A 22,025-nucleotide genomic window follows, 5' to 3' on the forward strand; every position below is an offset into this window, starting at 1 on the left:
TAGATTTTTTTAAAGAAAACATTGCCAGCTGCTAAGCAAAAAGTTATGAAATCACTCCAAAACAGATCCAGTTTGGATCATACCTTGATATGCCACATATTTCCTAAACCTGACCATAACATTGCTCTAAGGTTTATGAAAGTTCAGCACAACGGGAAGACACTACACTAATGTTTCCCAATCTTTTTTGAGCCGCGGCACATTATTCACATTTACAAAATCCTGGGGAACATTGAGCGGGGGGGGGGGGGGGGGGGAGTTTGGACAAAAAAATATCTCCCTTCCTCCCTTTCGCTCTATTTCTCTCTCTCTCTCTTTCTCTCTCTCCCTTCCTTCCTCTTTCTTTCCCACTTTCTCTCCATCTCTCTTTGTTTCTCCCTTCCTTCCTCTTTTTTGCCCTCCTTCTCTCTCCCTCCTTCCCTCCCTCAATGTCTTTCCCTCACCCTCCTTCCCCCCTCTTTCTCTCTCTCTCTTGCTTTCTCTCTCTCTCTTGCTGTCTTTCTCTCTTTCTCTCTCCATCTCTCTTTCTCTCTTTCTCTTTCTCTCTCTCTTTCTCTTTTTTTTGGCTTTCTCTCTTTCTCTTTCCCCTCTCTCTCCCTCTCTCTCCTTCTCTTATTATCTCTTTCTCTCTCTTTCTGTCTCCCCTCTCTTCCTCTCTCTCTCTCTCTCTTGCTATCTCTTTCTCTCTCTTTCTCTCCCCCCTCTCCCTCTCTCTTTCTCTCCCTCTCTTGCTATCTCTATCTCTCCCCAATCTCTCCCTCTCTCTTTCTCTCTCTCCCTATCTTGCTATCTCTTTCTCTCCCCCCCTCTCCCTCTCTTTCTCTCTCTCCCTCTCTTACTATCTTTCTCTCCCCCCCTCTCTCTCTTTCTCTCTCCCTCTCTTGCTATCTCTTTCTCTCCCCCCTCTCCCTCTCTTTCTCTCCCCCCCTCTCCCTCTCTTTCTCTCTCCCTCTCTTGCTATCTCTATCTCTCCCCCATCTCTCCCTCTCTCTTTCTCTCTGTCCCTCTCTTGCTAACCCCCTCTCTCCCTCTCTCTATCTCTCCCTCTCTTGCTTATCTCTTTCTCTCTCTTTCTCTCCCCCCTCTCTCCCTCTCTCTTTCTCTCTCCCTCTCTTGCTATCTCTATCTCTCCCCCATCTCTCCCTCTCTCTTTCTCTCTCTCCCTCTCTTGCTATCTCTATCTCTCCCCCATCTCTCCCTCTCTCTTTCTCTCTCTCCCTCTCTTGCTATCTCTTTCTCTCCCCCTCTCCCTTTCTTTCTCTCTCCCTCTCTTGCTCTCTTTCTCTCCCCCCTCTCTCCCTCTCTTGCTATCTCTTTCTCTCTCTTTCTGTCTCCCCTCTCTTCCTCTCTCTTTCTCTCCCTCTCTTGCTGTCTCTTTCTCTCTCTTTCTCTCCCCCCTCTCTTTCTCTCTCTCTCCCTCCCTTGGTATCTCTATCTCTCCCCCGTCTCTCCCTCTCTCTTTCTCTCTCTCCCTCTCTTGCTATCTCTTTCTCTCCCCCCCTCTCCCTCTCTTTCTCTCTCCCTCTCTTGCTCTCTTTCTCTCCCCCCTCTCTCCCTCTCTCTTTCTCTCTCTCCCTCTCTTGCTATCTTTCTCTCCCCCCTCTCCCTATCTTTCTCTCTCCCTCTCTTGCTATCTCTTTCTCTCCCCCCTCTCCCTCTCTTTCTCTCTCCCTCTCTTGCTATCTCTTTCTCTCCCCCCTCTCTCCCTCTCTTTCTCTCTCTCCCTCTCTTGCTATCCCCCCTCTCTCTTTCTCTCTGTCCCTCTCTTGCTAACCCCCTCTCTCCCTCTCTCTATCTCTCCCTCTCTTGCTATCTCTTTCTCTCCCCCCTCTCTCCCTCTCTTTTTCTCTCAGCAGCGGCAGCAGGGTGATCAGCTGTGAGGCGGAGCTCCGGAACCGAGGCACCGACGGTGGCGGCTAGACATGTTGCTAGACGCCATACATGCTGGCGTTGCGCTGGGCATGGACGTGGGGCTGGAGCCTCCGTCCCAGCCCAGCCAGCAGGCAAGTGCCAGCCACGCAATTCCAGCATGTCCAGCCGCCGCCGTCGGTGCCTCTGTTCCGGAGCTCCGCCTCACAGCTGACCACCCTGGCGCCTCCCCACGGCTACTACCCGCTGCCGCTGCCGCCGCACGGCTACAGCAACATGTCCAGCCGCCGCTGGTCAGAGCCTCCGTTCCGGAGCTCCGCCTCACAGCTGACCACCCTGGCGCCGCCACACAGCTACTGCCCGCTGCCGCTGCCGCCGCCATCACTCTCCCACTGCGCGCTGCCCTCCCGCTGCCGCCGCCCTCCCACCAGGCCCCAAAGCTCACCTGCTGCCGTCGCCAGGAAAGCTCCAGCCGGGCGGGGCGCTGCAGCTGTCGGAAAACTTGGAAGGCACAAATAATGAAGCTCAGGTTCTGGTCTCACAACTTTTTGATCTTCGCAAAAAGTTGCGAGACCAGAAGCTGAGCATTTTTCTTCGCGGCACACCTGACCGTGTCTCGCGGCACACCTGACCGTGTCTCGCGGCACACCAGTGTGCCGCGGCACACCGGTTGGGAAACACTGCACTAGACTGAGGAAACAAGTTTACATAGCTGCAAGCATTTGTCTGAATCTAAAACCAACAGTAACTTTCTAAGTAAGTTATATTATTTTTTTGATCATTATTCTTCAAAGGATAATCACACTATCCAGGTCTGTTTCATACAAACCTATATTTCTATTTACTGCAATTTGAGTATTGGTTACTGGTTTTGCAATAAAATACTAAAGTTATTTTAAATAGATAGGTCAATCTAAAGAAATATAAAGGTATGGTGTAAGATGCAAACCAACCATTATGCTGAAACTCTGGATCGCAGAGACTTCCTTTAATGCGACACAATGGACTCCAATAGGGTACAGCAGAACCTTCAGTCAGCTTTGTTTCCGAAACTGTAGGCATCTGCTCTGAATGCATTAATGTTGCACAGTTTCTTGTACCAGAAGTATCTTGATTGGGTTGCTGACCTGTTCGTAGAGGCAAACGGTCCAAAGTTTTCAGGCCTGCAGCTGAGGAATTAGTCATAGTTTTTTCTTCATCCTAAAATGCCAAAAGAAATGTTCTCACTGTAAATAATTATGTTATTTGCTATGATTCTAAGGCTGTTTACAAAGCCCCCCTTCCAAAAGGCTGTATTAATAATCAGTATTTTAACAAGTGAAAATACTTTAGTCATTAAATGAAAGCAATCACCATGCTTCTGTTTTGTATTTCTTATCAGTAACTCAAAGATATGTGGGGGAAAAAAGAATTCTAAACGTTTCCATTATGAAATACCTTGTCCCAAATTTGAAATGTTAGAAAGTAGAATTAGAATATTTCTGTTAAGGTTGAAATAAATTACTTCCAAATTTGAAATGAAGGCATTCTGAAGGCATTGTGAATCTGAAGTTTTGCAAGCTCTAATACAACTTGTTAAAAAACTTTGTTATCTCGTTTATTTACTATAAGGTGCCTTACAGCAACTTTCTTATGTAGAGATTTCAGAAATTCTGCAGGGAGTTGTGTGCTGTACTTTATATGGTAAATAAATATATAATTGTGTTACATATAATTTTTCAGTATATGTATATTTAATTAATATCTCCAATTCTACCCAATTACAAAAAAGAATTATGGATCTTGTAATGAACTGTTATTTATAATATAGCAGTTCCACTGCTGGCCCAGAATTCAGGTGCTGGGCAAGGGCGCAGGATCCATGCAGTAAACACAGCAGGCAGAACTTAAGTTAGTTGAAAACTGTTTGCCAGGACTGGCTGGGGAGAAGGCACTAGGATAGAGCAGGTGAAGGAACCTTGTGTTCTTACGTTGATGCAAAGAATGTTGATGTTGTATGGAGTATCACAGTGGGATAGGATTCCATCCCACTGTCTCCTCCTTCCTTTGGCAGATGAATCTATGCTGCCCTGCTACACTTGCTGCACATATTCCAGATCTGTGCGCTCAGCAAGTGCCTTGAAACCAAGACCAGGGAGGGGGTGTGGCCAATGTAGTAAGAAATTAGAAATTTAGGGCATTTAGAAATGATAGAATTAAAAAAAGATGAGTAAAGTTATAATTTATTTATAAATATATTTTAGGGAATATACCCTAAAATGAAGAGGTGCGAGAGATAATGAATATGTTTGGAAGATAAGCTATAGCGATTAATTTGAAAGAAAGTTGAAAATTAAAGGTGGTAGACCCAGGCGACAAAAATAGGAGGAAGGAGGCAACATGTACCTAAATGATAAAATCAAGCCAGTAGGATCAATTTATATAAATTGGGAAATATTTACTAAATTAAAATAATGGGAATATTGATAAATGGAAAGATTTGGAAATATGGTTAAAAAGTATGTCTATTACAAAGAATAATATTTTAAAAACCAAAATCAACTGTGATTTTTATGGCATTGCTCATTTTGTGTATGTCCATTGATGGTATGGATATATATTCCTGGTTATAACCACTACAAAATGTTTGTATAGGCATTTTAGTCAAAAAGAGAAAGTAAATGTCTATCAAGCTATACAACCAATATGTGGAAGAGGAATAAATAGATTAACAGCCAAGGTAAAATTCAGCAGGTCATAGTTGCAAAGCGTGAGATTGTCAAAATAGAAGAGGTAAGATATTGAAGAACAAAAGACAAAATTTAAATTGATACAAAAATCTGAGGAAAGCAAGAATGGTTTACCAAGATTAAAAAATAAGACATGATAAAGGGTGTTGGAATAAACATACAAATTATTATTGATGGCCTTGGAAAGGATGCTTTACAATCCATAAAGCACTTCCAGCCATTAAAAAATGTTGCACTATTCTCACAGCAATCGTAACTGCATTTTATGCACTTGGCAACCAGCTCACATTTACAACTGGTTGCAGCATCCAACAATTACAAAAGTGCAATATGCTACCTTTTTGTCAGTTTGTGGCAAAAACCCCACTTATGACTGAGTGATTCACTTAATGACTGCCATAAAACCTATGATAAAATCAAGTCCAATCATATGGGTGATTTGACTTACAATTATCAAGACTTATTACCGATTGTGGTCATAAGTCAAGAACTACAGTACTACTTTACAGTTTCGTATATGACAAAATTATAATTTCCTTTGTAATTATACACTGCTCAAAAAAATAAAGGGAACACTTAAACAACACAATATAACTCCAAGTAAATCAAACTTCGGTGAAATCAAACTGTCCACTTAGTAAGCAACACTGATTGACCATCAATTTCACATGCTGTTATATACATTCAATTTTGTACAGAATAAAGTATTCAATGAAAATATTTCATTCATTCAGATTTAGGATGTATTTTTTGAGTGTTCCCTTTATTTTTTTGAGCAGTATATATTTTATAGGAAGTTAAAAAAGTACATTAGAAATATTTATTACAGCAATTATACCTTACCCTGTTAGTTTTTCCCTTTATTTGTTCTCTTGAAATTTGACTATTTGCCAAAGACTGCTTTTCTGAAGATTCCTTTTCTATTTGCAGTAAGGATGAATGCTTCCCTTTCTGAGGAGATACTAAAACGGCACCTCCTAAAATAAAAATGAATGATACGGTTGCTAATTGTGGCTATATTATATATTATTTCCAATATCTAAGAGGTTATACCACCTGCATAAACAGCAGATGTTAGAAATGCAAAAGGGAGGCTACTAAATTCATATTCTGCTTGTAGACTTCTCTGGAGCAACTACATAGTCACTGCTGTGAATAAAGAAGATAACCTTGACGATTAACTTCCTTATTTTCTACATCCATATTGGAGCAGAATATTGGGCGAGACTGGCTTTAATCAATTCATCATCACAATTTATGCTCTTATTGAAATTAATTTAACATAAAATAAATTCTTAGGGTGCAGGTTAACTTATATTTTTGGAAGTTAAATAAAAATTACCAGTCTTTTTACCTGCAGCTGGAGTTGTCAGATCATGATGTGTTCTTTGAATTCCACCAAGAGTTCTAAGTTGTGGAGTTGGAAGCCTACCATGTGTTCTTGAAGATTCTGAAGAATCTGCCCTGCCTTCTAGAAAACTTACATTTCCATGGCAAAATAAATAAGAAATATGACAAAATATAGTTATCCAATGAACAATTATTTAAAATTCTGAGTCAGCATTAGAAGTTCTAAGTTCTGAATTTGAGTCACAAACAACAACAGTTTCCAAGTTATTATTCCCAATCTCTAAATTCTGTTTCTTTTTTGAATTTGTAACTGTTTTTAAAGATTATTAGGAATTTTGTTATAAAATCTAGAGTAAATTTTGTCATTCGATCAAAATGATTACCGATCAATTTATTATTTTCTAAACTATATTCTTCATTTGAAGAATACAACTGCAATAATTTTTTATATTGTTACTTTACTGTCCTACAAATGCTTACTAAATATTATACCAGACAACAAGTTTCAAATGTATCTTAATAAATATCTAGCAAATAATGATTATGCGATTTTTCTTCATGTTTAAAGAGTTGGTTTAAGTCAGTGAATCATCCTTAATTTTGGTAAGTCATTACTTATAACTGAATTCAAATAAGAAAAAGATTGCTTTATCAAGCTTTGCAAATCAAAATTTTATTTATTGGACATATGCCGCCCCTCTCCATGGACAATTAGAACTGACAATAAATGAGTGAGAGTGCTGTTTGAACATTTGCTCAAGATATATTACTTGTTAGAATTTGTATACACAAATTCTAGCTCAAGTTATTAGACATAATACATCTAATCTTATTTGTGTCAATGCATCAGAGCTTAATTAATTAATTAATGGTGAAATTAACATTGCTCTAGCTATGTTTCCCCAAAAACAAAGCCTACCCTGAAAATAAACAGATTTTTAAGTAAGCCCTACTCCAAAAATAAAACATAATGAAGGAAGTGGGCGTGGCCAGCACAGGAGTCATCGAGTGACCATGGGCTAACTGTGTTCAGCAGCAGCAGCCCACATAGCACAGATGAACTGGTTCTCTGTCCAAGCAGCAGACAGATACAGAGATGGGTTGAGGCACATGATGAGTGAGAGTTGTTGGGGCGGAGCAGGCAGCCAACTATGGGAGGTTTCTCTTCACACCTCTCAGCTTGCCTGTAGCCCCCATGTCGCGTCGGGATCACCTACCTTATACCCTGCACCTCTACTGCCACCAGTGATGCTACGTGAAGATGAATCTCCTGCAGCTGGCCACCCGCTCCAGCACACCAATTCTCAACTTTCTCATAGCCCGTGCAACACGTTCAAATCACCTGCCCCCTTCCCCCCCACCATCTGCTGGCAGGGGAACAACTCACCTGCACTGTGGGCTGTGCAGCCCAAATGCAGCAACCAAAGGATCATCTGCAAAAGCTGCTAGATACCATCAATCTCCACATGTTTACTACTTGTGTGTTTGCCAGGGGATGAGGCACTTAATCGGCCTAATCACCCTGAAATCCTGTTTCCCCCAAAATAAGCCCTAATGCTTATTTTGGAGACTCCCAAAATATAAAACTAGGTATTATTTTGGGGAAAACAGAGGTAAGAGATATTTAATCATAGCTCCATAACTCCAAACAGGAAAAATATTTCTTCAAATGTTTACTTTTGCTGATTATTTATCCTGGCATCCTTTTCATTTTTTTCCACTTTAGCTTCACAAATTTCTTGCTCATTTTCTTCTTCTTCACCTTCTCCTAATATAGGCAACAGATTTTCTTGTTGCTCATCATCATGTGATTCATCCCAAACTAGACGTCGCTTGACAGGAATAGTAGAAGCATCTGATACACCTAAATTCCCAAAGTTATTTTGCTGTAACTGTGCAGGTTGTGCCAATATTTTAGGATCTGAAGACAGCTTTTTTTCAGGGATCCTAAATAAAGAATAACAATTTATTTAATGTAAGATTTAATAGCCATTTATATATTATAAAAAATATTTGGGACCTTCTTTTATGATATGGCTAATGACAGTTATATCAACTTAAGTACATTTATGTTTCAATTATACTCATCCGCAAATTTAGAAATCAAGCAAGCCAAATGAGGAAGACCTAAAAACCATACAACTACTGGTAGCCCTCTGTGACAGCAGAGGCTTGGATTAAAAATTAAGAACAGGTCTCCATGACACATAGAAATCAAATTTTCAAAGAAGTTTTGCAATATATGCTAGCAATCTACTAAATAAAGGGATGGGGGAAACAGTTACTGTAGTTGATAATATTTGTTAGTATCTAAAATATCTTTGAATTCTCTGTACACATACTGTACGTATAAATGCACACATAAAGTGCTCAAGAACTTTCTCTATTTTATATATTCTTAATCAAATTTGTGAAAAAAATGTGCAAAAATCAAAAAAATATTTAATAATATATTGATATTGTGGTTAAAATGTTTTTGGATGTAAGCCTGAATCTTAATGATTTCATAGATACATTCATGTAGCATAAGAATAGAATAGAATACAATAGAATAGAATAGAATAGAATAGAATAATATGCCTTATTTTTCGGACTATAAGACTCACCAGTGTATAAGGTGCACCAAGATTTCAAACAGGTAAATGAGGAAAAAAGTTTTTATTTTCCCCAGACCCCAGAAGTACTGTACTTTGCAAGCCTCCCAAACCCTTTCACAAAAACAGGGACGGTTTTGCCTTCTCCAGTCCCCAAGAGTATTCTGCAGGCCTTCCAAACCAATGTGCACCCCATTTTTTGCAAAATGGGGTACACATTACAAAAATGGGGTGTGCAGAGAGTTTGGGAAGCCTGAAAACTGGGGGAAGGCAAAATCCCAGTTTTTGCTAATAATGCTGTTTTCACCTATTTTTTCACAAAAACGGGGGTTGTTTTTGCCTTCCCCCAGCTCCCAGGAGTACTCTGCAGGCCTCCCAAACACTCTGCACACCCTATTTTGTGAAAAATGGGCCCATTTTTTGCCAAAATGGGATGTGGGGCAAGGCTTCAGAGGCTGTATTTGTTGTATAAGATGCACCAACATTTTCACCTTCTTTTAGGGAGAAAAAGGTGCATCTTATACTCTGAAAAACAATACAATACAATACTATACTAAATGTGTTATTCAGATTCTAGTCCAACACCCTGTTTAGGCAGGAAACCCTATACCACTTCAGACAAATGGTTATCCAACATTTTCTTTAAAACTTCCAGGGTTGAAACATTTACAACTTCTGGAGGCATTCCACTGATTAATTGTTCTAACTGTCAGGAAATTTCTCCTTAGTTCTAAGTTGCTTCTTTCCTTGATTAGTTTCCACTCATTGCTTCTTTCCTACCCTCAGGTGCTTTGGAGAATAGCTTCATTCTCTCTTGTTTGTGGCAGCCCTTGAGATATTGGAACACTGCTATCATGTCTCCCCTAGTCCTTTTCATTAAACTAGACATACCGGGTTTCTGCAACCATTCTTCATTCGGTATGTTTTATCCTCCAGTCCCCTTATCATCTTTGTTAATCTTCTCTGCATCTTTTTACATTAAGCCAACCAAAACTGAATGCAGTATTCCAAGTGTGGTCTTACCATGGCAGTATAAAGTGGTATTAACCCTTCATGTGATCTTGATTCTATCTCTCTTTATACAGCCTAGAATTGTTTTTGGCAGCTGCTGCACACTACTGGCTCATATTTAAATGGCTCTTCACTAGGACCCATTTAAATGATTGACTTTTTTTCAAGATACTTTTTTTAAAAAATTCCCAGTGTAGTCTATAGCTAAGGAATTGTCTGGAGGTTTTTCAACTAAATATTAACCAGCTCTCTTTAATTTTCTATCCCAAAATACCATATTTTTAAACACAATCTTCTTTCATGTCTCATTTCTTACCCTGCTAAATCAAGTGCTCTGATATTGTCGCTCATGGTTTCTTCTACAGTGGATTCAGAGGACAAATCCCAGAGTCTATTATTATCTGACAAGATCTGATTTAAATGATCCCTGGAAAAGTGGGTTCCTTGTATCCTCTGCTTATAAGCTTCTGCTTTCTCTCGAAGTTCTTTCACCTGGATATGAAGATTTCAAACTGTTATTGATGGAAGGCTTTTTTGTGGTCAACTTTCTGGCAAATTAACAGCCATCAACAGCACAGAACAGCATGTCACAGACAATACACAAACATTGCAGCACAAATATAGAAGGAAAAGATATTTTTAAAGAATGCTTCTTTTAAGCAATCATGCCAAAGATCACTGGTCAGTAAATTACTCAGCAAGCATCAAAAGGACTCCAACTATGCATATGCTTAATATAACAATATTTTTACAGTTCATACATTTTATAAATTCTCCAAACATAAAAAACTTAGACATGACCAACCTCCACATACCACATGGTATTTAGGGTGTTTTGAGAACCCTGAGAAGAGGAATACAAACATAAACAATTTACTAATTTTGTATTAATATTACAAATTTAATTTTCTAAAAAATACAGTGATACCTTGTCTTACAAACTTAATTGGTTCAGGGACGAGGTTCGTAAGGTGAAAATTTCGTAAGACGAAACATTGTTTCCCATAGGAATCAATGTAAAAGCAAATAATGCGTGCAAACCCATTAGGAAAATCCAAACTTTTAAGGCTTTAAAAAAAACCGGCAGGCAGACAAAGTGAAGGCTAACGGAGTGGAGACAGACAGCAAGGAGAAGCGAGGAATGGAGATCCTAATGAAGGCTAACGCCACCCCAAATCGCTCCCAAAATCGCCCCTTCAAAAGCTTCCTATCTTGCCCCAAATTCCTCCAAAAATCGCCATTCCAAAAGCTTCCTATATTGCCCCAAATTGCTTCTAAAATCGCCCCTCCAGCCGCTTCCTATGCCACCCAAATTGAGGTCCTAACAAAGGCAAATGGAGTGAAAAAAGGCAGCAAGGAGAAACAAGGCATTTTGAAAGGAGAGGTGAGTTTGGAAGACTTGGAAGGGATTTGGGGTGGCTTAGGAAGCTTTTGGAGTGGAGCTTTTGCAAGACACAGGCAGCTGTTTCAGAAGCTGCCAATGGTGGTTTTCTTTACATGGTTCTCCTCAAAATGTGATGACAGCATTTCTCACTTTTAAAAAATTGCACAGCACAGTAACAGAAACTAATGGATGTTCGAAAAGCATCAAAACTGGACAGCAGCAATATTAAGATTAGCTGCATAGCATTAAAGTATGCAGTATCTCCTACCACTTTCCTATATCATTTTATGGATATTTATTTATTTATGATTTGATTTGATTTGATTTGATTTGATTTGATTTGTATGCCACCCCTCTCTGTAGACTTTATGTTAAATGTTATTATATTAACTCAAAATGAAGGTTATTATTAATAAAATGAAAATAAATGATTAATAATGTATTTATTTATTTATCAAATTTATAGTCTGTTGTTTTCCTAGGGGACTCAGGGTGGCTTACAACAATAAAATGGTTAAATAAGATTAATTCTTATTTGTGGTGGGAGAAGGCATTATCTTTCATTTACTGAAAAGGTTAGAAAGTCTTGAACACTGGGAACAAGCACAATGCTATAGAACCTGCTAGAAAACTTGAATTCTGAGGACTGTTAATTATTATTCTGGTCTTTACTGTCTAGTTATTTCACACTGTCCACTTATTTCTTCCCCTCACCTCTCACTCTGAAGGTTTATTGTTCAATCCTAGACAGTAAATTTTTCTCTCCTTGGTTTGTTCTTAATATTCAATTAAGGTGAACTAATTTTTTAATCTGATTCTGCCCTTCTTCTAGTACAGTTTTTATATAAAGAGAGATTTTCGGAATTCATTCAGCTGAAATTGTTAATTCTAGAATGGCAGGTTGGAAAAGGTTAGCATCACATAGGATCTTTCTCCATGTTTAAATATTTATTTATTATCTTCTGTTCTTTTGATCTTTGTTAGATCAAAATTATCTACTTTTCAGTAAATACAAACCCCATCAACAAAACAGTTGATTAGAAAAAATTTTGAGAACTTGCAAAAGACAGTAGTTTTATTCGGATTGCTCTAAAAGCAAATTATTTCCTCTACCCAGTAACAAAGCAGAATGCCAAAGTTTAGGCACACAATAAAAGATTAAAGAAATGTAATGCATGAAACTAATCTCTATTTTAGTCTTCTTGATTACAGAAATCCAGTTCCAACTAATTCAGGAAACCATCTGTAACTTTTAATGGACAAATATTTTAAAACAAAACTATGTTTTCAATGATTGAATCCAATCTTATTCTCTGTGCAAATAGTATATGAAAAGTAAAATAAAATTAATAAAATTAACAAAATTACAAAAGCACATTTACCAATCAAAACTGAGTGAAAAGAGCTGCCTTTTAACATTAGACCTCAAATAAAATGAAGGAGATATAATTATAATAGATAACAAATTATTTCAAAGGGTTTGAGTGCACAGAGAAAGCCATTTCTGAGAAACAAGAGCAGAGATCCAAAATAGCAACTGATTAACTGCAATAAAGTTACCATATTCAGTAATAGCGGTCTATTCTACATTTTTCTGCCATATAGTACTATTTATAAAATATACAATACCATGTATTAAAAGGAAAACTTTCAAAAGATGAAGCAATATCAAAACTTTCAAATTAATTCCTTGGAGATAATCATATACTCACTTGATAAGGTGTATTTTTTTTCACATGGATCCAGGCTCCTTGTTTATAGATATATTGACTAGGAGACAAGAATTTTGATTTATATTCTGTATTCATTTTCCTAGACAAATACAGTTGGAAGTAAGAAGAATTAAATATTACTTTGTGATTGTGTAGGGAGATAAGAACGCTAAAAATTAAAGTAATACTGTACAGAGAATAAAATAGAAAATTCAGTCAAATGATGTTTGTGTGGGAAGAGTGTGTCTTTGAGAAAAATTACCAGGTTTCTAACCCAGCCCCAGAACTACATCAAACTGGGTTTCTATTTTAGAAATCAATTAACAGAATAAACTTTGCTAGGAGAGATAAACTAAGAGATAGAAACATAGAAACATAGAAGATTGACGGCAGAAAAAGACCCCATGGCCCATCTAGTCTGCCCTTATACTATTCTTGTATTTTATCTTAGGGTGGATATATGTTTATCCCAGGCATATTTAAATTCAGTTACTGTGGATTTACCGACCACGTCTGCTGGAAGTTTGTTCCAAGCATCTACTACTCTTTCAGTAAAATAATATTTTCTCACATTACTTCTAATCTTTCATGAATGTTTCATTAACAAGATGAATCGGGAAATCTCCAAATCCTCCATGGGTTCATATGGGGACATTGAGCAATCTCTATTTCTTAAACACAAGGAAGGAGGGAAACATTTCCACTGATCAAATAATTAGGAGATAACAAACACTCCTACTCATTTTCAAAGTTGACTATATTTAAACAACTATATGTAATGAAAAGAGAATTCAAGACATTTTATATTCTGATGTGCTTACACTTACTTAAAACGTCTATGTGAACATAGCAACTTCTGTTTTTGTTTTTCTGCTTTCTGCTTTGTTTCTAATTCATTTGGATTTGAAACTTCTGGTGTCTTTGAAGTGATTTTATTTTTTTCATTCTAAAAAAATAAATAAGAATACTTTATTGTTGATTGTATAAATTATAACTTATTAAAATTATAACTATATTTATTAAACATCTAACTTTTAAACACAATGATTAATCTTAATTTTTATGAAATATATATTTTAAAATGTTTCCAATAGAACATACTGATTATAGTTCTTAGTATGATATTCGTGAACTTCAAAAACTCAATAATTGTCAGAAATAATTTAAATATATACTGCTCAAAAAACATATTTTGAAATGTTTGAATGAATATTTAAAATTTTAATGAATAAGACAAAAAAAATCAAAAACTTTTTTAAAAGTCTATGTGAATTTTTTTTTTAAAATCTTACAAAAATATGCATCACTTCTTTATATATCGCAGTCACCAGGACGAGATCATGAATTCTAAGTATAGAATTTTTTTAATTGAAAAGGGACATAATGTTTTAATACCTTTTCTCCAGAGAAGACTTCTATTGATTTGGATCTAGGACATTCACTCTCTTCCAAAAAGCATTGTTTCAGTTGTTTTATAGGAGGTGAAGGTTTGAAATTCCTTTCATATTCAGTTTCAGGAATAATAACAGGAGACTTAAATGGAGGAATAGATGGACTTGATCTGTGAATAAACTTTGGTTTATAAAATACATTATTTTTTTATAAACCTGAGTAACTATGCCTCTGAAATTAAAAAGACTTAGTTTAATATCTTCTACATTATTGCACAGCAAAAAATCTTAAACTGTTGAAATTGAATGATTCAGCCATTTAGCTACAGGCAATACTACTCAAAATACAACTGTATATACCTGAGAAGTCAGCTAATAAAATCAATTATAGAGTACTTGGAACAAAGTAGAGCATTTAACATGCAATGTAATACATCAAAATTATATTACATTTGTTGTATGTAACAATACAAAAAGCAATAATTGAAAAAGCCTCAATGAAGTTATTATCCTACATAGTAAATCTGCACTGAACAAGAATAATAAAAGTATTTTATTAAGACTTTAGTCTACCTACAAAGGAACTCTGGAAAAAGCCTCACTAAGCAAAATTGATCTTATTTTTAAATTAAAATGTATAAAGTTGTGCAATACTTTTCAAAAATGAAAACACTTCTTAAAATATTTATTTACCTGATCTGCTGCAAGGACTGGAGAAAGCTTCTGAGGGGTTTTCCAAACAAACTCTCTTTGATACTCAGAACCTCTAGGGAAGCTTCTTGATCGCGAAATATTCATGCCTGCTCTCCTTTGTAGAACTCTGTTGATCTGAAAACCAATATTAACAATAAATTCAGAATGTTATTTCTTTTTGTGGTCTAATATCAGATGTTTTTATCATTATTAATACTAACATGGACTATGCAGATAAAAGCAAACTATCTTATGACATTTTCAACCTTTCTTATATACAAACATGGAAACATACTTTTCACATCTATGTTCCTGTTATAATTAGTGGTTAAAACTGCCTTTGATTTAACCTGTCAGAAGCATTGGGACTATTTAGGCTCTCATATAAAGTCAATAGCAATTTATTTACTTGAATAATGAAACAATATGCCTGTACAGATAATCCTTGACTTACAACAATTTGCTTAGTGACTGTTCGAAGTTACAATTGCACTAAAAAGTGACCATTTTTCACACTATGACTATTACAGCTTTCCTGTGGTCATGTGATTTACATTCAGATGCTTGTCAACTGAATCACATTTATGATGGTTGCAGTGTCCCAAAGTCACATGATTACCTTTTACAACTGTCTAACAAGAAAGTCAATGGGGAAGCCAGGTTCACTTAATAACTGTGTTAATATAACAACTGCAGTGATTCACTTAACAAATGTGGCAAGAAAAGTTGTAAAATGGAGCAAAACTTACTTAAATAATTTTCTGTTATTAACATACATTTTGGGCTCAAATGTGGTCATAAATTGAGGTCTACCTATAAACAATTATTTTAAATATTATGTCAACATTAGCTTTCTTGACTGTTTCTTTTCTATTGTGCTTTTCCTTTTGGCTAATTTATATTGCTTATATGGGAATTTAAGGAAAATCTATTAAATATGTATGATTAAATTATCAGTGAAAAATTGTAGGATAACATTAAAATTTTCTTCATATTTCTTCCTTGGATTTTCTCTTCTGTTATTTATAATTCTTTAATCTCTTGATCTGATCTCTTTTATATTGACCTGATTTCCAAGGGGATTGCTTGTTTTATCCTTTATTAGAATCCAAAGATTCTTGCAGCTCTCCTAATGTAATGATTACTCTTCCTAAACTGAGCAGTTTTCAGATGTGTAGACTCTGATTTCCAGAACTTTCAGCAATTGCCATTTTGGCTGTCTAGAAAATTCTGCAAATTAAAATTCAGGAATATGAAATGCACCCAAGCAGGGAAGTTTGTATTGTGCATATTAAGAAGTTACAATGAATTATTTCTGAGCTTTAACTCACAACATCAAATCAAACTTTTTTTTGTACTTCCTACCCCATTATCTGTTTTTCCTAATTCTTTTTTGGTAGATGCTAATACTTTATTTTCATGCACTGGAGTTTGGGGCACTGACTTCTTGCTTCTTCTAAGTGCTTCAGTTGATTCAAGTTCAGATCCTGTAGAGTTGAGATGCAGTTTTTCAGGAAGCCTAGGTGCATCCGATGTCTCAATTGGGTCCTTATTCACTTCAATATCCGTGCTGTCACTTTTGTGTAATTCGACTGGCTCACTGACTTCCAATTCTGATAACGCATGTTTTTCCAAGTCATTACCTCCATTCCATTGAAAAGATTTTGAAATTTGTGTGTCATAATAAGGCACTCTTCTCTTGGAAATAAAATTTGGTTCTCTTGTGATCCCTGTAATACATGCAATATCAAATATTGTGAAAATTCCGAAAAAGAATGTAAGCACCACTCTTTTTCTTTTGCATGCATGCAGAAGAAAAATGTACATAAACATTTCATCAAAGAAATGCTTCTTTTATGGTGGTTTGGATAATACCTATTAGTATATTAATCTTCTGACTTACTACTTTTTATTGCCAAATACACATCAATAATGAATAATTATTATTTTTACCAAATATCTAAGTATATTCTCTTTCAATCTCAACAGGAACCAAGTTAATTTAGTATCTATGTGTTTTAATAGTATCTAATAGTATTTAATGGTATCTTATGAACCCAAACTATGAAACTGTATTTATCCCTATTTATTTATTTATTTATTTATTATTTATATTTGTATGCCGCCCCTCTCCGCAGACTCGGGGTGGCTCACAGCAAAGTGAAAAACAATTTACAACAAATCTAAATTACTATTTAAAAATATTTTAAAAACCCCATTTTCTAAACAAACATACATACAGACATACCATTCATAAATTGTAAATGCCCGGGGGAGATGTCTCAGTTCCCCCATGCCTGACGACAAAGGTGGGTCTTAAGGAGCTTACGAAAGGCAAGGAGAGTAGGGGCAGTTCTAATCTCCGGGGGGAGTTGGTTCCAGAGGGCCGGGGCCCCAGGGGAAGAGAAGGCTCTTCCCCTGGGGCCCGCCAACCGGCATTGTTTAGTTGACGGGACCCGGAGAAGGCCCACTCTGTGGGACCTAATCGGTCGCTGGGATTCGTGCGGCAGCAGGCGGTCTCGGAGATATTCTGGTCCAGTGCCATGAAGGGCTTTAAAGGTCATAACCAACACTTTGAATTGTGACCGGAAATTGATCGGCAACCAATGCAGACTGCGGAGTGTTGGTGAAACATGGGCATACCTAGGTAAGCCCATGACTGCTCTCACAGCTGCATTCTGCACAATCTGGAGTTTCCGAACACTTTTCAAAGGTAGCCCCATGTAGAGAGCATTACAGTAGTCGAACCTCGAGGTGATGAGGGCATGAGTGACTGTGAGCAGTGAGTCCTGGTCCAGATAGGGCCGCAACTGGTGCACCAGGCGAACCTGGGCAAATGCCCCCCTCGCCACAGCTGAAAGATGGTTCTCTAATGTGAGCTGTGGATCGAGGAGGACGCCCAAGTTGCGGACCTTCTCCGAGGGGGTCAATAATTTCCCCCCAGGGTAATGGAAGGACAGATGGAATTGTCCTTGGGAGCCACTCCGTCTTATCCGGGTTGAGTTTGAGTCTGTTGACACCCATCCAGGCCCCAACAGCCTCCAGACACCGGCACATCACTTCCACTGCTTCGTTGACTGGACATGGGGTGGAGATGTAAAGCTGGGTATCATCAGCGTACTGATGATACCTCACCCCATGCCCTTGGATGATCTCACCCAGCAGTTTCATGTAGATATTAAATAGCAGGGGGGAGAGGACCGACTCCTGAGGCACCCCGCAAGGGAGAGGCCTCGAGGTCGACCTGACCCCCCACTAACACCGACTGCAACCGACCGGAGAGGTAGGAGGAGAACCACTGGAGAACAGTGCCTCCCACCCCCAACTGAGTCGGACCCTGTATTATTTGAGTCACGTCCATGGCTGTCATGGTGGCCATGAACTCCTGTGCCAGTCCAGAGGCTTCACCGAGTGACGGCAGGTTGAAGTCCCCCAAGACAATAAGTCTGGGGAACTCCACCGCCAACCCGGCTACCTCCTCGAGCAGCACAGGCAGGACTTTTGACACGCAGCTGGGAGGCAGGTACGTGAGAAACAAGCCCACCTGAACCCCTAAGTCCAACTTCATCAAGAGAGACTCGCAACCCGCAATCTCTGGAGCAATGAGTCTGCATGATAAAATGTATTTGATGAAATCTGGATAATTAGCATGTAGAAAGCAGTAAATATTGCAAGTATTTCTTATACAAGAAATACATCACAAAATATTTGTCTTACCAAACTCATCTGATCGAAGGCCAGCCCATCGGCACTTTTGTTCATGTGTAGAATTGCAGAGTCTAGGCTGTTCTGACTGCTTCCATTTGAAGTTTCTTTTGTATTCACTTAATCCCTACAATAATATAAAATGTAAAATAGTAATTTTATGCCTTATTTCTTCCTAACTCAATAAAGTTAAAACCTGGAGGAATTGATGTACAAATTTTTACTTGATATAAAAAGTCAAATCTTTCATAATGGTAAAAAAATTAAGACAAAATATTTTGCTAACAGATTTTCCTATTTATATTATTTGATTCTACCTGAATCCAATTGCTTACATTCACATCTGTAATATCCCTTATTTCCTTAAGTATTTCCTTATTATGTATATGCAATTCCTTCATATAGTAATTTACTTTAGTACTAATAGGAATGCCTTGTAGAAAGAAAACAGAATTTATTAAATGTCTCCTTCAAATTACTTAACCATAAGAATCTAACTTCACATCATATTTGAGATTATATAGGTGGTCCTTGGTTTATAATCACAATTGGGACCACAATTTATGTCATTGCCACTAGTTACAAGTTGAGTTGACCTGATTTTATATTATAGTCATTAAGCGAATCATCAAGGTCATTAAGTGAACCTTGTCATCATTAATCAAATCCAGTTACTCCCATGGTAATTTTTGCCAAAATTTGCAAGAAATTGTTGCAAATTATGATCATGATTACAGAATGCTGAAAATGATCATAAATGAAATCCCGTTGCTAAATGCTCAAGTTACAATCAGATGACAATAGGAGTAGTGAGATGGTCATAAATGCAAAGTACAAGTCATAAGTCACTTTGTCTGGAGCTGCTGCTATTTTAAAAGGTTGATAAACAGTCATATGTTGAGATTTTAAAGCAACTAGCTTCTTTAAAGAGTCTGGATGGGTAAGTCCTTTTGTTAGAACTGTTCTGTTAATTTACAATTAAAGGGAATTATAAACATTAGATAAGTTATTATTTAATAATTAAGAGCTATAATACATATTAGAACAAAAAATCAATCCACATCATCACAAATAATGTTCTATATGGCACATTATCTGTCAGAAGCCCTGTCTTTCTAAGCGTAGCAATATGCTTACAAATGGGAATACTGTACTCCTCTTAATAACATGCTGCGGCATTGTTTATGTATGGTGTGTTGTGTGCATGTTTTTAAATTATGGGTTTTTAGTTTAAATTATTAGATTTGTATTACATATTGTTTTGCTACTATTGTTGCCAGCTGCCCCGAGTCTATGGAGAGGGGCAGCATACAAATTTAATAAATAATAATTAATAATAATAATAATAATAACTTAAACATCGCAATGAGGCTAGCAACTGTAAATATGATATATATTTTGTCCAATTTATAAGGCAACATTAACTTCACTGTGGAAATAGACTGAAGCTGGTTTTATATTTATAAACTACTTTATAGGTTTAGGGCTGGGTTACGATACTTACAAGATAGTACATCAAATTGAAAGAATATAACTTAAACTACTAAAGAAAATTAAAATCCAAATCTCGAAGATCCAAATGTTGGGATGGTATTTTTTAAAGAAGCTGTTTTTGAAGGACAACAGACTGTTTTTATAGGTGTGAGTAGTATTTCAAGGTCGCCAAGACTCGATTTATAAACATTTCATTCCAAAGCCATTCCAAACTTACCAATTGTATTCCAGTATTGAAATAGTATTCCAACTATTTGGAATACCATTTCAGTTAAATGAAATAAGGTTGAAGAAGTCTGTTTAGATATCATATCACTTCTTACAAAGTTGGAATGAACGTCTAATGAGGCTGCGAAACAGTATTTGGATTCGTACAGACAACTCTTACTTACTGACTGCCTTGTTTAGCAACAGTTTAAATTTACAAGTGTGAAAAAGATCCAGCCTTGTGACCAGTCCTTACATTTTCAACTGTCACATCCCACATTCATGTGATCATCATTTGGGCGCTTTTTCTTAAAAAGCCACCCAGCTTTCTCTTTACTTCATACTTCAGTGGGTTTGTAAATTAGCTTTTGTCTGAACTACTGCAAACTGATTTATGTATTTTTTTAATCTTTCACTCAACAATGGTTACACTGTCATCCTTATTTTCACAAACTTAGGGCATCTCCTCCTACTCAATTAACTACCTCTACATACTCAAAGCAAAGAATCCAAATAGCACTTCCCACAGCTCAGCTCATCCCATAAATATCCAAGAGGTTTTCTGCTGTTCCAATTCATTTCAGTAACACACTGAGACAGACCATAGTATATCATGCCCCAGATGCAAAGATAGTCATCTTCTATTATAAATGGTACAATTTATAATTATTTATAGTTATAATGTATAATTAATTAATAATTATAATTTATAATAATTTATTCATTAGCACACCACTGTGCCTACCGTTCCTATCCCACTGTCCTTTTTTATCCTTACTTTTTACTTATATTATGTTTGTACAAACTACCATCCTATACAATGTTGACAAATAAATAAAATAAATAAATTTAATTATGATAGCAACCTTGCCTTTAGCGAACATTCCCACCTTTCCTCTGGCAGGCTCCAATTATGTTAATTATTATGCTAGAATTCTTTCCATTTGAAACCAAGCAGAGCAGACAATGGAGTTCCCCGTTGTCGTACATCTTTTAATTAATATCTGAATAAGGAGAGACCCGGCCTTAAGACTTACCACCGATCCTAGTTTCCCATGCCAGCTCATTCCCGCTGGTAACCACATGCTAACTAACTCAGATAGGTTACTGAGCTCACTGCCTTCCTATCCTGGGCCCACTTAGGCTGAGCTTTGCGAAGGGTCACCGAGATAACCAACAGCCGCCGACCCGGATTATTTGCTGGTGGAGAGGGAAGAAACCCCCGAAGCGGCGACAATGGGCGGCTTCTCTTGAAACGACCAATAACACAACGACTAATACCAAGTATGCGCGAGGGGAGGAGAGAAGGGATAAAGAACGGAAGGCGAGGGCTTGTTCTGGCTTAAAATTTCTGAGCGAAAGAAGGGAGAAGCCTATCGCTTGAGGACACGACGGCAGCCCACTCTCACCTTCCAGCGTACAGGCATGACTCTTCACCTGGCTGGAACGAGACGTGGGCAGCGAAAACGTGCAAGTCGCCTGCGCGGAGAAAAGAGGGCAGTTGCGGTGGAAGTAGAGAAGGACACCACAGCCGTAAACACTGGCGTTTCCTTGACAAAAAGCCCCGCGACCTACTTGGCTCCCGGCCTCGCACGCCTGCGCGAGAAACCACCAATCAGAGCCTGCACGAGGGTTTGACTTCGCTGCCCCCACTGGCTCTGCCCTTTCCAACTGCCGGCGGGTCTCCCGAGTGGGAACGCCTTTTTGCTCGCGGCGGGAGGATAGTTGTGCGTCCGGGTGGGTTGTTAATGTTGATCCGTCTTGGAGATATCGCTATACAGTAATCGTCTTTTCTTCCTCCTCTAGGTGGTTGTGTAACCGATGTAGGATAAGGTGGTTTTCTGTTGATACTTAGATTCGTGTCCAAATAAATAATGGTGAATGGG

General features: G+C 37.6%; 1 protein-coding gene across 7 annotated transcripts in view; it reads right to left on the reverse strand.

Moving 5' to 3' along the window:
• MDM1 (Mdm1 nuclear protein) overlaps positions 1 to 21,723 on the reverse strand; it is a 32,559-nt gene extending 10,836 nt beyond the window's left edge. For 2 of the 7 annotated variants that reach the window (XM_070755661.1, XM_070755660.1), the window contains exons 1-13: positions 21,177 to 21,316; positions 18,451 to 18,565; positions 16,099 to 16,463; positions 14,734 to 14,868; positions 14,045 to 14,221; positions 13,477 to 13,595; positions 12,650 to 12,749; positions 10,359 to 10,397; positions 9,870 to 10,045; positions 7,626 to 7,895; positions 5,953 to 6,077; positions 5,442 to 5,575; positions 2,823 to 3,069 (exon numbers count right to left, since the gene is read on the reverse strand). In XM_070755661.1, the coding sequence (XP_070611762.1) occupies positions 2,823 to 3,069; positions 5,442 to 5,575; positions 5,953 to 6,077; positions 7,626 to 7,895; positions 9,870 to 10,045; positions 10,359 to 10,397; positions 12,650 to 12,749; positions 13,477 to 13,595; positions 14,045 to 14,221; positions 14,734 to 14,868; positions 16,099 to 16,463; positions 18,451 to 18,565; positions 21,177 to 21,224 (2,050 nt within the window). In that variant the 5' untranslated portion in view covers positions 21,225 to 21,316. Of the gene's footprint in view, positions 1 to 2,822; positions 3,070 to 5,441; positions 5,576 to 5,952; positions 6,078 to 7,625; positions 7,896 to 9,869; positions 10,046 to 10,358; positions 10,398 to 12,649; positions 12,750 to 13,476; positions 13,596 to 14,044; positions 14,222 to 14,733; positions 14,869 to 16,098; positions 16,464 to 18,450; positions 18,566 to 21,176; positions 21,325 to 21,548 lie in introns of those variants that run through there. The other 5 variants (XM_070755662.1, XM_070755664.1, XM_070755665.1 and 2 more) reach the window with 5 other exon arrangements.
• Between the last annotated feature and the right edge of the window lie 302 nt (positions 21,724 to 22,025).

Source organism: Erythrolamprus reginae, chromosome 6, assembly GCF_031021105.1.
Source record: "Erythrolamprus reginae isolate rEryReg1 chromosome 6, rEryReg1.hap1, whole genome shotgun sequence".
Lineage (NCBI taxonomy): Eukaryota > Metazoa > Chordata > Lepidosauria > Squamata > Dipsadidae > Erythrolamprus > Erythrolamprus reginae.